We start from the raw sequence: 13,082 nt of genomic DNA, 5'->3' as shown, positions 1-13,082 counted from the left end.
GGGCTCCCGATGGCACAGCGGTCTAAAGCACTGCGTCACTAGAGACCCTGGTTCGATTCCAGGCTGTATCACAACCGGCCGTGATTGCGAATCCCATAGGGCAGCGCACAATTGGCCCAGCATCATCCAGGTTAGGGTTTTGCCAGGGAAGGCCGTCATTGTAAATAAGAATTTGTTCACAACTGACTTGCCTTGTTAAAATAAAGTCATTTGAGCAACAAAAAGTCAACGTTTGTATTGATTTTCTGAACGATGCATGCTACATTTAGTTCGGTTTGGGGTGACAGACCAATGCACTCATATCCTTAACATTTGAACTGGGATCGATGCAAATTGGTGAATCGTTACATCCCTAATAATTACTATGGCTTTCAAATCTGGATTCTGTCAAGTTTTTATAGGTAGCAAGGCTGCAGGTATAAGCCATTTGATGAAATGAGCCTAACGATCTGTCCATTCAATTAGGTCGTAGTGCCTTCTTTACTTTCCTTTGTGCCATAGTTTGAGCAGTGGTGTCATCTCCAAAGCGTGTGTAAGTGGGGCAGTGGGAGTGAACTGTATGTGTGTGTTTTGTAAGAATAGAATAGAATGGTTTGATTGCATCCTTTGTCTAAGCCCCTCAATTATGAATCGTAATCCACAAGGATTGAGAAAGAGATCCAACAGCTGTTCATTTCAAACTGGATAAAAGGTACTTGTCGTGACCTGCCACTAAAGCCCCGGACATCCCTGGAACTTGGCGGCTCCTTCGTTCCTCTGTTTCCTTCTCCCTCCTAGCTGATGAAAGGAAAGAGATGAGAGAAAGTGAGTCAGATGCCGTCAACGTGTCAACAAGTATATTCATGTTCAGTTCTCTCCTCTATTGCTCTGTTGTAGAGAAAATAAACCACCAGGAATTCAGAGTTGTAAACCAGCGTCTAGTTATTTTACCGGTGCTACTGTGTTTTGAGAAAATATTTACAGTACATAAAGTGCATATATTGTAAATAACTGAGAAATTGTTGACAGCACATGGATGTTTTGTCTTAAAAAAACAAGGGAAACCAAGTCAGGATTAAAATGGGCTAAAAAAAACAAAGAAAATGCTAACAGCACAAGCTATAGGATATAGAGTAAAACTATTTGAAAGGGGTACAGAATTTAACGTTTATTTAACTAGGAAAGTCAGTTAAGAACAAATTCTTATTTACAATGACAGCCTACCCAGCCAAACCCTCCCCTAATCCAGACAACACTGGGACAATTGTGCGCCACCCTATGGGACTCCCGATCACGGCCGGTTGTGATATAGCCCAGGATCGAACCAGGGTCTGTAGTGATGCCTCTAGCATTGCGATGCAGTGCCTTAGACCGAAGCGCCACTCGGGAGCTGAAAGTCATTCATAAAGATATCATGCCTGTTTTTAAAAAGGTTATGAAAAAGGTGTTAGTACAGTGTTACTGGATGTACTGCATTAGCTTCTGGTATTTGTTGGGGGAATCATTCCCTTATCTCTTTCTCAGCACTGTGGTGGAAAGAGCTGAGGTGTGAAGTGGGCTGCCAGTAGACCCCGAAAAGGGGTCTAGTGTCACTGAGTTTGAGTGTCACTGTCCATATCCCAGTTCTTGCAGCAAACTGATTTAGCTGCTGAATGGCCCTTTCATTGTCACTCTCAAGCGCTGCCAAGTGATGAGTTCCATGTAGGGGAGCTGTGAAAAACCATTATAATTGTTTTGTAAAATGTAATTCCATTGGGGAATAGGATATAACGAAGTCTGAATTCCTATGTATATCCCAAAATGTTTTGTTAACTGTTACAGCTCACTTTGATTATTTCCATATTTATTGTAAAGAAAGAAATCAACAAAAAGGGTAATGAGTGATTAGTAGCCTGTCCAAAGTCTTAATTTCCCCCCTCAGGGACCAAGTTTTTGTTTGGTGGTTTAAGTGTTGTAAATACAATACTGTCCCTGCCCAACCAATCACATGCTTCAAAATTAAATTGAGCAAACGGCTCTTCCCATGTCCTCACACAATCCACTAAACTCTTAACCCCTGCACTGAATGAGCTCTTTCCCACTCTACCGAATGACACTTTTCACAATATGGCGGGACCAACAATGAGAACATTCACTCTAAAAACAACGGCAATGACAACGGCAATGTTGAAAGGTCAATTGAAAGCATGAGAGCTAAGTTTAGTACTTTAGCATAACAACGATAGCAGTAGCCCTGTACTGTATTATTTGTCTCTCATTCACTCACCTCTTCAAATGACTGTACATTTGGCATGATTTAATTACAAACACAGATTGACTGTGGACATGCCCAAAATCCCACAATCGATATTGTCATCAGCTGCAGGTCAATTAAAAAAACTGGGAGTGGCTCCAAAAGGGGAGTACACTAATTAATTGGCTCACATAGACTTCCCCTGTGAGTACAATACAGTAATGTTATCTAACAATGCCCACGTGCAGCAGCGTCTCACTACAGTCAATGTTTTTGTTTTTCCTTTTGAAAGGAGCAGTCTTTGAAATGTGAGATGTTTCTAGCACGCTTCACTGTAACCTAACAAGTGTGTGTGCGTGTCTGTCAAGTTACAAACCCTGCCCTTACATAATACCGGTAGTACAGGTTGGCGCTTGATGTCAGAGAGCTGCCAGGTGCTGTCTGTTAGTGTGGCTGTGGTACCTGTTTAGATACGCACTCCTTTTGAGAGGGCACAAGGAATACATGTTAGGTTTGGCAGGTATTGACCTCAAAGGTAAGCCCATGTCTCTTTCTGACCTTTGCCGGTTATGATGAATTGAGAGACTACTGTTCGTGCTGTTGGGAAATGCAGCGCTGTCCTGTAATGTATCCCTTTTCAGCAAGGCTCAATGGAAGTGTTACCCAAGGAACTTAGTTTTTTCACAAATATGAAGGAAAAAGGTGTCATTGGGAACTAAGTTAACATCCAGTGGTGTGATCTGAGGCACCCTCTTTGTAACATTTACAACAGTTAATTATTTTATTTGCATTGCTCTTGTTGACTGCATAAATTGATAAAAGAGATGGCTAAAGGGATTAGTGCTTTGACCACATAACCATAGATCAAATGATAAGAGAGTCATCTTTAATTTTACTTACCACAGTGAAATATGCCAAGATAGCAGAATCTCATTGGGATGTGATTAACATTTGCAATCAGTGGAAGGGTCGTTCCACCAATCTGGTGCCCTTTTGAGAAGTGTGACTTGGTCCAAATTATGTTTTTTTTTATTTTTTTAGATATCCCATCTCAAGAGATTAAATAAAAAATGACTATAGTAAGTGCCCATTAAGTGCAGATTAAAGTAACAGGTTAAAGTGTAACAGGGTTGACAATTTCTTCTTAAATCAGCAAAAAATCCCCTTGTGACAGGGAGAATGGAAACTTGTTGTGTGCAACAGGGAGTGGCAATTGAATGTAACCTGAAATGGAAAATGAAATTGTTAAAACATTTCTAGCCTGTCTATCTATTGGTAACAGGGTTGACGTGTTATGCTCGACCAGCTCATTTTTCCACCACAAAACACGAGCATAAGAAACAATGTCTTTTTAGCGTTTTTTTTCCCTAATCATAGTCACACACCTCATGTAGCCTAGACCATAAGCCTATAAGTTGTGATACAAACCTTATAAAAACATAAGTAGCCAAATAAATTCTTAAAATTAAGCACATGAATCTACTTTACAAGGGGTGTAGTGCCTAACTGACATACATAAGCAGTGCGTAAAAATAAAGAAAAACACTTGAATGGGTAGATGTGTCCAAACTTTTGACTGGTATTGTGTATTGCACAGCTGAGAGTCAAGTGGAGGCAGGTTGCTGACAGGTGTATAAAAATCACAGCCATGCAATCTCCATAGACAAACATTGGCAGTAGAATGGCCTGTATTGACGAGCTCAATGACTTTCAACCTGGCACCGCCATAGGGTGCCACCTTTCCAACAAGTCAGTTTGTAATATTTCTGCCCTGCTAGAGCTGCCTCGGTCAACGGTAAGTGCAGTTAATGTGAAGTGAAAACGTCTAGGCCACAACAAGTTCACAGAATGGGACCGGTGAGTGCTGAAGCGTGCAGCTCATAAAAATGGCCTGTTCTCGGTTGCAACAGTCACTAAGGTGTTTCAAACTGCCTCTGGAAGAAACGTCAGCACCATAACTGTTTGTCAGGAGCTTTCTGAAATGGGTTTCCATGGCCGAGCAGCCGCACAAGAATAAGATCACCATGCGCAATGCCAAGCGTCGGCTGGAGTGGTTTAAAGTTCGCCGCCATTTCGACTCTGGAGCAGTGGAAACATGTTCTCTGGAGTTATGAGTCACACTTCACCATCTGGCAGTCCAACGGACTAATCTGGGTCTGGAAGATGCCAGGAGAACGCTACCTGCCCGAATGCTTAGTGCCAACTGTAAAGTTTGGTGGAGAAGGAATAATGGTCTAGGGTTGTGTTTTTTATGGTTCAGGTTAGGCAAATCTTAACTCTACAGCATGCAATGACGTTCTAGACAATTATGTTCTTCCAACTTTGTGGCAACAGTTTGGGGAAGGTGCTTTCCTGTTTCAGCATGACAATGCCCCCATGCACAAAGCGAGGTTCATACAGAAATGGTTTGTCAACATTGGTGTGGAAGATCTTGACTGGCCTGCACAGATCTCGGACCTCAACCCCAGGCCTAATCGCCCAACATCAGTGTCCGACCTCACTAATGATATTGTGGCTGAATGGAAGCAACTCCCGCAGCAATATTCCACCATCTAGTGGAAAGCCTTCCCAGAAGAGTGGAGCAGGTGTCCACCTACCTTTGGTAATGTAGTGTATGTTTTTTTTTTTTACCGTTGGTATTTCTAAACACCCAGTATACAGTATACCGCCCAAGCCTAGCCGATATTGTGTAACAGACAGCTCACAAAAAGGCCCATTATGTGTTGACGATACAAGTAGCCTATTGTGCCTAAGTTTTCAGACATGTAAAACCATGCAGGGAGTGCAATGTATGTACTTCTCTAACAACAGTATCCACCCCTCAAGCCAGTGCAGTACACAACTACAAAAGATGAGGCTTGATGAAAGCAGATGTCATCCACCGCTCCACTCTCTTCAATGGAGCTAAGACCCATTTGTATTATAATCATTAAAATAGGGTGGGTGTAAATGGGTGTCATCATGCACATGTTTAGTGAAGGGAGGCATTGGGTGGTAGTGCAGGGTGAGGAGGGGTATGGACAGAGAGGCATGCCTGTACTTCCTCTCCCCTCATTCTTTAATGCTCTGTGAATAGCCCTGTGGCCGTGGCTTTGTCCAAGTCATTGTCGTTCAGCTTAGAGAGCCTCTTTGCCAAGTGAGAGGCTTTGCCGACATATGTCACTTCAGTGAATCTCCCATAGCTCCTTTAGCCGCTTGAGTGGAGGGGCGGACGAGAGGCGTTCACTGGGCGAAAAATAAGCAACGTGAAGGGTGAGCTGGAATGCTCACTGTCTGTTCCTGTCCGGTGTGCCTGAACTTGCACAGCACAGATTTCTGACGCATTTAAATGGACTTTCAGTGCAGGTGATTTGCTCACAGCCTATAGGCATCCACAGTTGAAAGATTTCAGTGAGTACACTCGAATTTCCATGCCCTTTACTATATGTTGTTGCTTTTTTAGAAAGGAGCTGTTTTTTTTCAATGGATTGATGATTAATAGTATGTTTGGAATTTCAAGTCAGTAAGTAATGAGGTACAATGCAATGTGTGTTTTGAGTTGCTGTGGTAAAGGGATTAGCAGGGTGGTGGACCCACACTCATTCCTCGGCTGACTATTGGTCATGTAAACACAATCCCTGGCGATTGGAGGGTTCAATATCCTGACGTGGTCTGGTAATAGATCCCTCTGCTTCCAAACAAATGTTGGGAGCATGTTACCTGTTTATATTCCAAAGCCTTGCGTTACATACTGTACCCCGATGAAGCTCAATCATTTTCATAATCCAAAAGGTTATTTATGTATACAAAACAGAGGCTTTGTTTAGCTTGAATGAGTTACATCCTTGGTAAGGTCAGGCATGATGTTGATTATTTGTTGTCAGGATCAACAAAATCTGGAAAAGGGTCAAATTGTTAATTTAAGCAAGGTTGCCTGCATTTTATGGACTGTTTTACATATATATATATATTTTCTACAATGAAAAAATGAATTAATCACAATATTTCAGTATGTACAGAAATATTGGAGTCTTTTTTTGTCTTTTTTTGTTGTTGAAATATATGTGGTACATCGTGTGATGCTGTGACTGTTTTACCATACCGTAGTTGCTTTATCATGAATTAGGTTTATTTTTTTCGCAAAAAGGCAACCAACTATTCAATTCCAAATTAAATTCAATTCACAAATTGAAAACTTAACCTCACTGAGAATATTGGACAATTTCCAATGTGTTACTTGACTCTCAATTCCATTGTTGAATTAGACTAATCCTAGCCCTGGTGTACAGTAATTGACAAATTAACCTGCATTTACCCATATTACTAACTAGGACCAACCGGCAACGTTACACTCCATTGTGGGAGGTTGGCGGGAGATACATCATTGGTTTGTGTTTGGACAAGGCAGACTCCCGCTCCTGTGACTGAGTGATTCGTTTGTAGAGTGAGCCCTTTGGCAGTGCCACTGTACCCACAGGCTGAAACCCACAATACCCACAGGCCTACTACTATATACAAACTTAAGTCTACCCACTCTAGCAATCATCCATAGCAGCATCTTATATTATGTGCCAATAAGGTTTTCTGTAAGCATGCCATTTGGTGCTGCCATCCCAGTTTTACAATCAAATCAAATCAAAGTTAATTTGTCTAGTGCACCGAATACAACAGGTATTCGGTATTCACCTTACAGTGAAATGCTCACTTACAGGCACTAACCAACAGTGCAAAAAAGGTAATAGGTGAACAATAGGTAAGTAAAGAAATAAAAACAACAGTAAAAAAGACGGTGATAAATAACAGTAGCGAGGCTATAACACAGTAGCGAGGCTATAACACAGTAGCGAGGCTATAACACAGTAGCGAGGCTATAACACAGTAGCGAGGCTATAACACAGTAGCGAGGCTATAACACAGTAGCGAGGCTATAACACAGTAGCGAGGCTATATACAGTAGCGAGGCTATATACAGTAGCGAGGCTATGACAGTAGCAAGGCTATATACAGGCACCGGTTAGTCAGGCTGATTGAGGTAGTATGTACATGTAGATATGGTTAAAGTGACTAAGCATATATGATAAACAGAGAGTAGCAGTAGCGTAAAAGAGGGGTTGGCGGGTGGTGGGTGGCAGGACACAATTCAGATAGCCTGGTTAGCCAATGTGCAGGAGCACTGGTTGGTCGATCCAATTGAGGTAGTATGTACATGAATGTAAAGTTAAAGTGACAATGCATATATGAAAAACAGAGAGTAGCAGCAGCGTAAAAAGAGGGTTTTGGGGGGGGGGGGACACAATGCAAATAGTCCGGGTAGCCATTTGTTGACCTGTTCAGGAGTCTTATGGCTTGGGGGTAAAAACTGTTGTTTCCTGAGGGGAATAGGCTTTGTTGTGCCATCTTCACGACTGTCTTAGTGTGTTTGGACCATTCTAGTTTGTTGATGTGGACACCACGGAACTTAAAGGTCTCAACCTGCTCCACTACAGCCCCGTCAATGAGAATGGGAGTCATCTCCTTAGTCTTGGTTACGTTGAGGGAGAGGTTGTTATTCTGGCACTACCTGGCCAGGTCTCTGACTTCATCCCTATAGGCTGTTTCGTCGTTGTCGGTGATCAGGCCTACCACTGTTGTGTTGTCTGCAAACTTAATGATGGTGTGTGTGTTGGAGTCATGCCTGGCCATGCAGTTGTGGGTGAAAAGGGAGTACAGGAGGGGACTGAGCATGCACCCCTGAGGGGCTCCAGTGTTGATGATCAGCGTGGCAGATGTGTTGCTACCTACCCTCACCAACTGGGCACGGCCCGTCAGGAAGTCCAGGATCCAGTTGCAGAGGGAGGTGTTTATGTTGATTGCATCATCTGGAGATTGCATCATGGATATTGCATCATCTGTGGATCTGTTTGGGCGGTATGAAAATTGGAATGGGTCTAGGGTTTCTGCGATAGTGGTGTTGATGTGAGCCATTACCAGCCTTTCAAAGCACTTTATGGCTACAGATGTAGAGTGCTACGGGTCTGTTGTCATTTAGGCAGGTTGCCTTCAGGGACTAAGGTGGTCTGCTTGAAACATGTTGGTATTACAGACTCAATCAGGGACATGTTGAAAATGTCAGTGAAGACACTTGCCAGTTGATCAGCACATGCCCAGAGCACACGTCCTGCTAATCCGTCTGGCCCCGCAGCCTTGTGAATGTTGACCTGTTTAAAGGTCTTACTTGCGTCGGCTACGTAGAGCGTGATCACACAGTTGTCCGGAACAGCTGATGCTCTCATGCTTGCCTCGAAGTGAGCATAGAAGTGATTTAGCTCTTCTGGTAGGCTTGTGTCACTGGGAAGCTCGCTGCTGTGCTTCCCTTTGTGGTCTGTAATAGTTTGCAAGTCCTGCCACATAAGACTAGCGTTGGAGCCGGTGTAGTACGATTCAATCTTAGCCCTGTATTGACACTTTGCCTGTTTGAGGGTTCTTCAGAGGGCATAGCAGGATTTCTTATAAGCTTCCGGGTTAAAGTCCCGCACCTTGCAAGCGGCAGCTCTACCCTTTTAGCTCAGTGTGAATGTTGCCTGTAATCCATGGCTTCTGGTTGGGGTATGTACGTACGTACGTACGTACAGTCACTGTGGGGACAATGTCCTCCATGCACTTATTGATAAAACCAGTGACTGATGCACTTATCGATAAATCCAGTGACTGATGTGGTGTACTCCTCAATGTCATCGGAAGAATCCCGGAACATGTTCCAGTCTGTGATAGCAAAACAGTCCTGTAGTTTAGCATCTGCTTCACCTGACCACTTTTTTTTATAGCCCGAGTCACTGGTGTTTCCTGCTTTTTGTTTGTAAGCAGGAATCAGGAGGATAGAATTGTGGTCGGATTTACCAAATGGAGGGCGAGAGAGAGCTTTGTACACATCTCTGTGTGTAGAGTACAGGTGATCTAGAATTGTTTTCTCTCTGGTTGCACATTTAACATGTTGATAGAGATTAGGTAGAACAGATCTAAGTTTCCCTAAAATCTCCGGCCACTAGGAGCGCCGCCTCTGGGTGAGCGGTTTCCTGTTTGCTTATTTGCTTATACAGCTGACTGAGTGCGGTCTTAGTGTCAGCGTCCGTCTGTGGTGGTAAATAAACAGCGACAAAATGTATAGCTGAAAACTCTCTAGGCAAATAGTGTGGTCTGCATTTTAGCACAAGATACTCTACTTCAGGCGAGCAAAATCTAGAGACTTTCTTAGATATTGTGCACCAGCTGTTGTTTACAAATATGCACAGACCGCTGTTCTATCTTGCCGTGTAGCGTATATCCCTCTAGCTGAATATCCATGTCATCATTCAGCCACGATTCCGTGAAACATAAGATATTACAGTTTTTGATGTTCCGTTGGTAGGATATTCGTGATCGTACCTCATCTAATCTAATCAAGGGTAATCCCAAAACACTGGCATGTTTTACAACAATGATGTACCAATGAATTACACCCATTGAGAGAGGACGTGTGATATGGGACATTACTGTTATTCAGAAGAGAGTAAGGAAAGACATGGTGATTGCCTAGCCGGGTTGCTTCAGTATTTGCTTGGGCAATGGTGCTATATTTAGATTATTTTAGGCTGTCTGAGGGGTTGTCTATCAAACTGTACCCAGTGCATTTTATATATGATTTTACTAGTACATATAGGCAATTTAACAATTTTGCTTCCGTTTATTTACTGATTTGTATAGGCAAAGCAAATTGTCCCTTGGGCAATTCAAGATTTACTTTTCTCCACTAAAAGTCAGTATAGGGATGCTGTTCATGTTGCCGAAACGGTCTATGACTCTGTGATACAGTACACGCTTTTATTTTTTGTTTTCCTATGCTACCTGGCAAAAATGCTTGCTCACTAACCCAACTTCCTTTCATGAACAATGATGCGCCAGGCCAGCTAGTTAACATCAGCCTACTACATCTAGCTACGTATTGAACTTCCATTCTCTCAGGCCAGGGGCACAATGTAGGAATTTATAGTTGGATCAGAATTACTGTTTATAATCGTTTGCCAATAAGTAATACCACAAGTTCAAATCCCTATCTCCATCCATGGCTAATTTAGGAAACGGACGATTTTAGCTAGCTAGCCACCGGAGGACAACGGCACAACAAGATGTAACAATTAAAGGTTGACCGATTAATCGGAATGGCCGATTTAATTAGGGCCGATATCACGTTTTCATAACAATCGGTAATCTGCATTTTTGGACACCGATTATGGACGATTACATTGCACTACACGAGGAGACTGCGTGACAGGCTGACCACCTGTTATGCGAGTGCAGCAAGGAGCCAAGGTAAGGTGCTAGCTAGCATTAACTTATCTTATAAAAAACAATCAATATTAACATAATTACTAGTTAACTACACATGGTTGATGATATTACTAGCTGTCCTGCGTTGCATATAATCGATGCGGTGCCTGTTAATTTATCATTGAATCACAGCCTTCTTCGCCAAACGGGTGATTTAACAAGTGCATTCACGAAAAAAGCACTGTTGTTGCACCAATGTGTACCTAACCATAAACATCAATGCATTTCTTAAAATCAATACACAAGTATATATTTTTAAACCTGCATATTTAGTTAATATTGCCTGCTAACATGAATTTCTTTTAACTAGGGAAATTGTGTCACTTCTCTTGCGTTCTGTGCAAGCAGAGTCAGGGTATATGCAGCAGTTTGGGCTGCCTGGCTCGTTGCGAACTGTGTGAAGACCATTTCTTCCTAACAAAGACCGTAATTAATTTGCCAGAATTCTACATAATTATGACATAACATTGAAGGTTGTGCAGCAATATTTAGACTTATGGATGCCACCTGTTAGATACAATATGGAACGGTTCCGTATTTCACTGAAAGAAAAAATATATAGTTTTCGAAATGATAGTTTCCGGATTTGACCATTTTAATGACCTAAGGCTCATATTTCTGTGTGTTATTATAATTAAGTCTATGATTTGATAGAGCGGTCTGACTGAGCAGTGGTAGGCAGCAGCAGGCTCATAAGCATTCATTCAAACAGCACTTTCGTGCATTTTCCTGCAGCTCTGCACTGTGCTTCAAGCATTGCGCTGTTTATGACTTCAAGCCTATCAACTCCTGAGATTAGGCTGGCAATACTAAAGTATCTATTAGAACATCCAATAGTCAAAGGTATATGAAATACAAATGGTATAGAGAGAAATAGTCCTATAATAACTACAACCTAAAACTTCTTACCTGGGAATATTGAAGACTTATGTTAAAAGGAACCACCAGCTTTCATATGTTCTCATGTTCTGAGCAAACTTAAACGTTAGCTTTCTTACATGGCACATATTTCACTTTTACTTTCTTCTCCAACACTGTTTTTGCATTATTTAAACCAAATTGAACATGTTTCATTATTTATTTGAAACTAAATTGATTTTATTGATGGATTATATTAAGTAAAAATAAGTCTTCATTCAGTATTGTTGTAATTGTCATTATTACAAATATATATATAAAAAATTGGGCGATTTAATCGGTATCAGCTTTTTTTGGTCCTCCAATAATCGGTATCGTAATCGGCGTTGAAAAATCATAATCGGTCGACCTCTACTAACAATTTAAGTTTTTCTGTAAATTACGTTCTACTTTTGATGTGATTGGTGTGAAGACGAGTCCAAACTCGCTTCCCTTTAAAGTTTTATTTTGGTGCGCCAGGACAATTCACAGTTGAGCTCACTCAGTTTAGCTCAATGCTGATTGGCTATTATTATTTTATTTTTTATTATCAAGGGAGGCTAAATGCTGGCTGGCTTCCGTTGCATTCAATGGGGCAACAATGTCATTCTCAATTTTACCAGACAGCACCAGATAGATGGGATACACATACTGATGCTTTCTCCAGTGAGATACATTCAATCTCTTGCAAATTGAAGGAAAATGACTTCCCTTGCCTCCATGAGTACACACCACTGGGTTACTGACAGTTTTATATTTCCCTGTGTCTCTGCACATCTAGGTCCTATCCCTCTAAGTGTTGACAGCTATCTGCTGATCTAGTGGGTCAAAGCTGTGGTGCTGTCAGTGGTGTCGCCTGCTCTCCTGGACAGTCTCTGCTCAACGGCGGTGGAGTGATGAGGTCGCTGTGGAGCTTGGGCCTTGCTTTCCTCTTGGCCTTGACCTCCAGGGCCGGAGGACTCGATATCCCCCTGGAAGGTAAAGTGCAGTATTGGCAACCTACACTGAGTGTACAAAACATTAAGTACACCCCACCCTTTTGCTCTCAGAACAGCCTCAATTAGTCAGGGCATGGACTCTACAAGGTGTCAAGTTTTCCACAGGGATGCAGCTGTGTCAAGTTGACTGGATGTCCTTTGGGTGGTGGACCATTCTTGATACACAAGGGAAACTGTTGACTGTGAAAACCCAGCAGCGTTGCAGTTCTTGACACAAACCGGTGCACTTGGCACCTACTACCATACCCCAAAGGCACTTCAATATTTTGTCTTGCCCATTTTCCCTATGAATGGCACACATACACAATCCATGTCTAAATTGACTAAAGGCTTAAAAAACCTTCTTGAACCTGTCTCCTTCCCTTCATCTACACTGAATGAAGTGGATTTAACAATTGAAATCATTAAGGGATCATAGCTTTTACCTGGATTCACCTGGTCAGTCTATGTCATGGAAAGAACATGTTCATAATCTTTTGTACAGTCAGTATATTTCATAGTCTATAGGGGAATGTTTTAGACACACCCTATGCCCATGATGGGCAGTGAAGAGAGAGTATATGGTCCAGCTGTCAGAGACATGGACTGGCTAACTAAATTCATGCCTATGACGGGTCATTTACTTCAGGCATGTGTAACATGCAGTGCAAGAT

General features: G+C 42.1%; 1 protein-coding gene across 4 annotated transcripts in view; it reads left to right on the top strand.

The window, feature by feature from the left end:
* Window positions 1-2,527: 2,527 nt before the first annotated feature.
* LOC110532314 (neural cell adhesion molecule L1-like protein) overlaps window positions 2,528-13,082 on the top strand; it is an 89,325-nt gene continuing 78,770 nt past the window's right edge. For 3 of the 4 annotated variants that reach the window (XM_021616094.3, XM_090184560.1, XM_090184559.1), the window contains exons 1-2: window positions 2,528-2,747; window positions 12,213-12,409. In XM_021616094.3, the coding sequence (XP_021471769.1) occupies window positions 12,328-12,409 (82 nt within the window). In that variant the 5' untranslated portion in view covers window positions 2,528-2,747; window positions 12,213-12,327. Of the gene's footprint in view, window positions 2,748-5,199; window positions 5,603-12,212; window positions 12,410-13,082 lie in introns of those variants that run through there. The other variant, XM_036988248.2, reaches the window with a different exon arrangement.

This window comes from Oncorhynchus mykiss, chromosome 9, assembly GCF_057628025.1.
Source record: "Oncorhynchus mykiss isolate SJ-2025 chromosome 9, ASM5762802v1, whole genome shotgun sequence".
NCBI classification, from domain to species: domain Eukaryota; kingdom Metazoa; phylum Chordata; class Actinopteri; order Salmoniformes; family Salmonidae; genus Oncorhynchus; species Oncorhynchus mykiss.
Note: the sequence above shows the minus strand (reverse complement) of the source record. Positions and strands in the feature narration are given on the sequence as shown.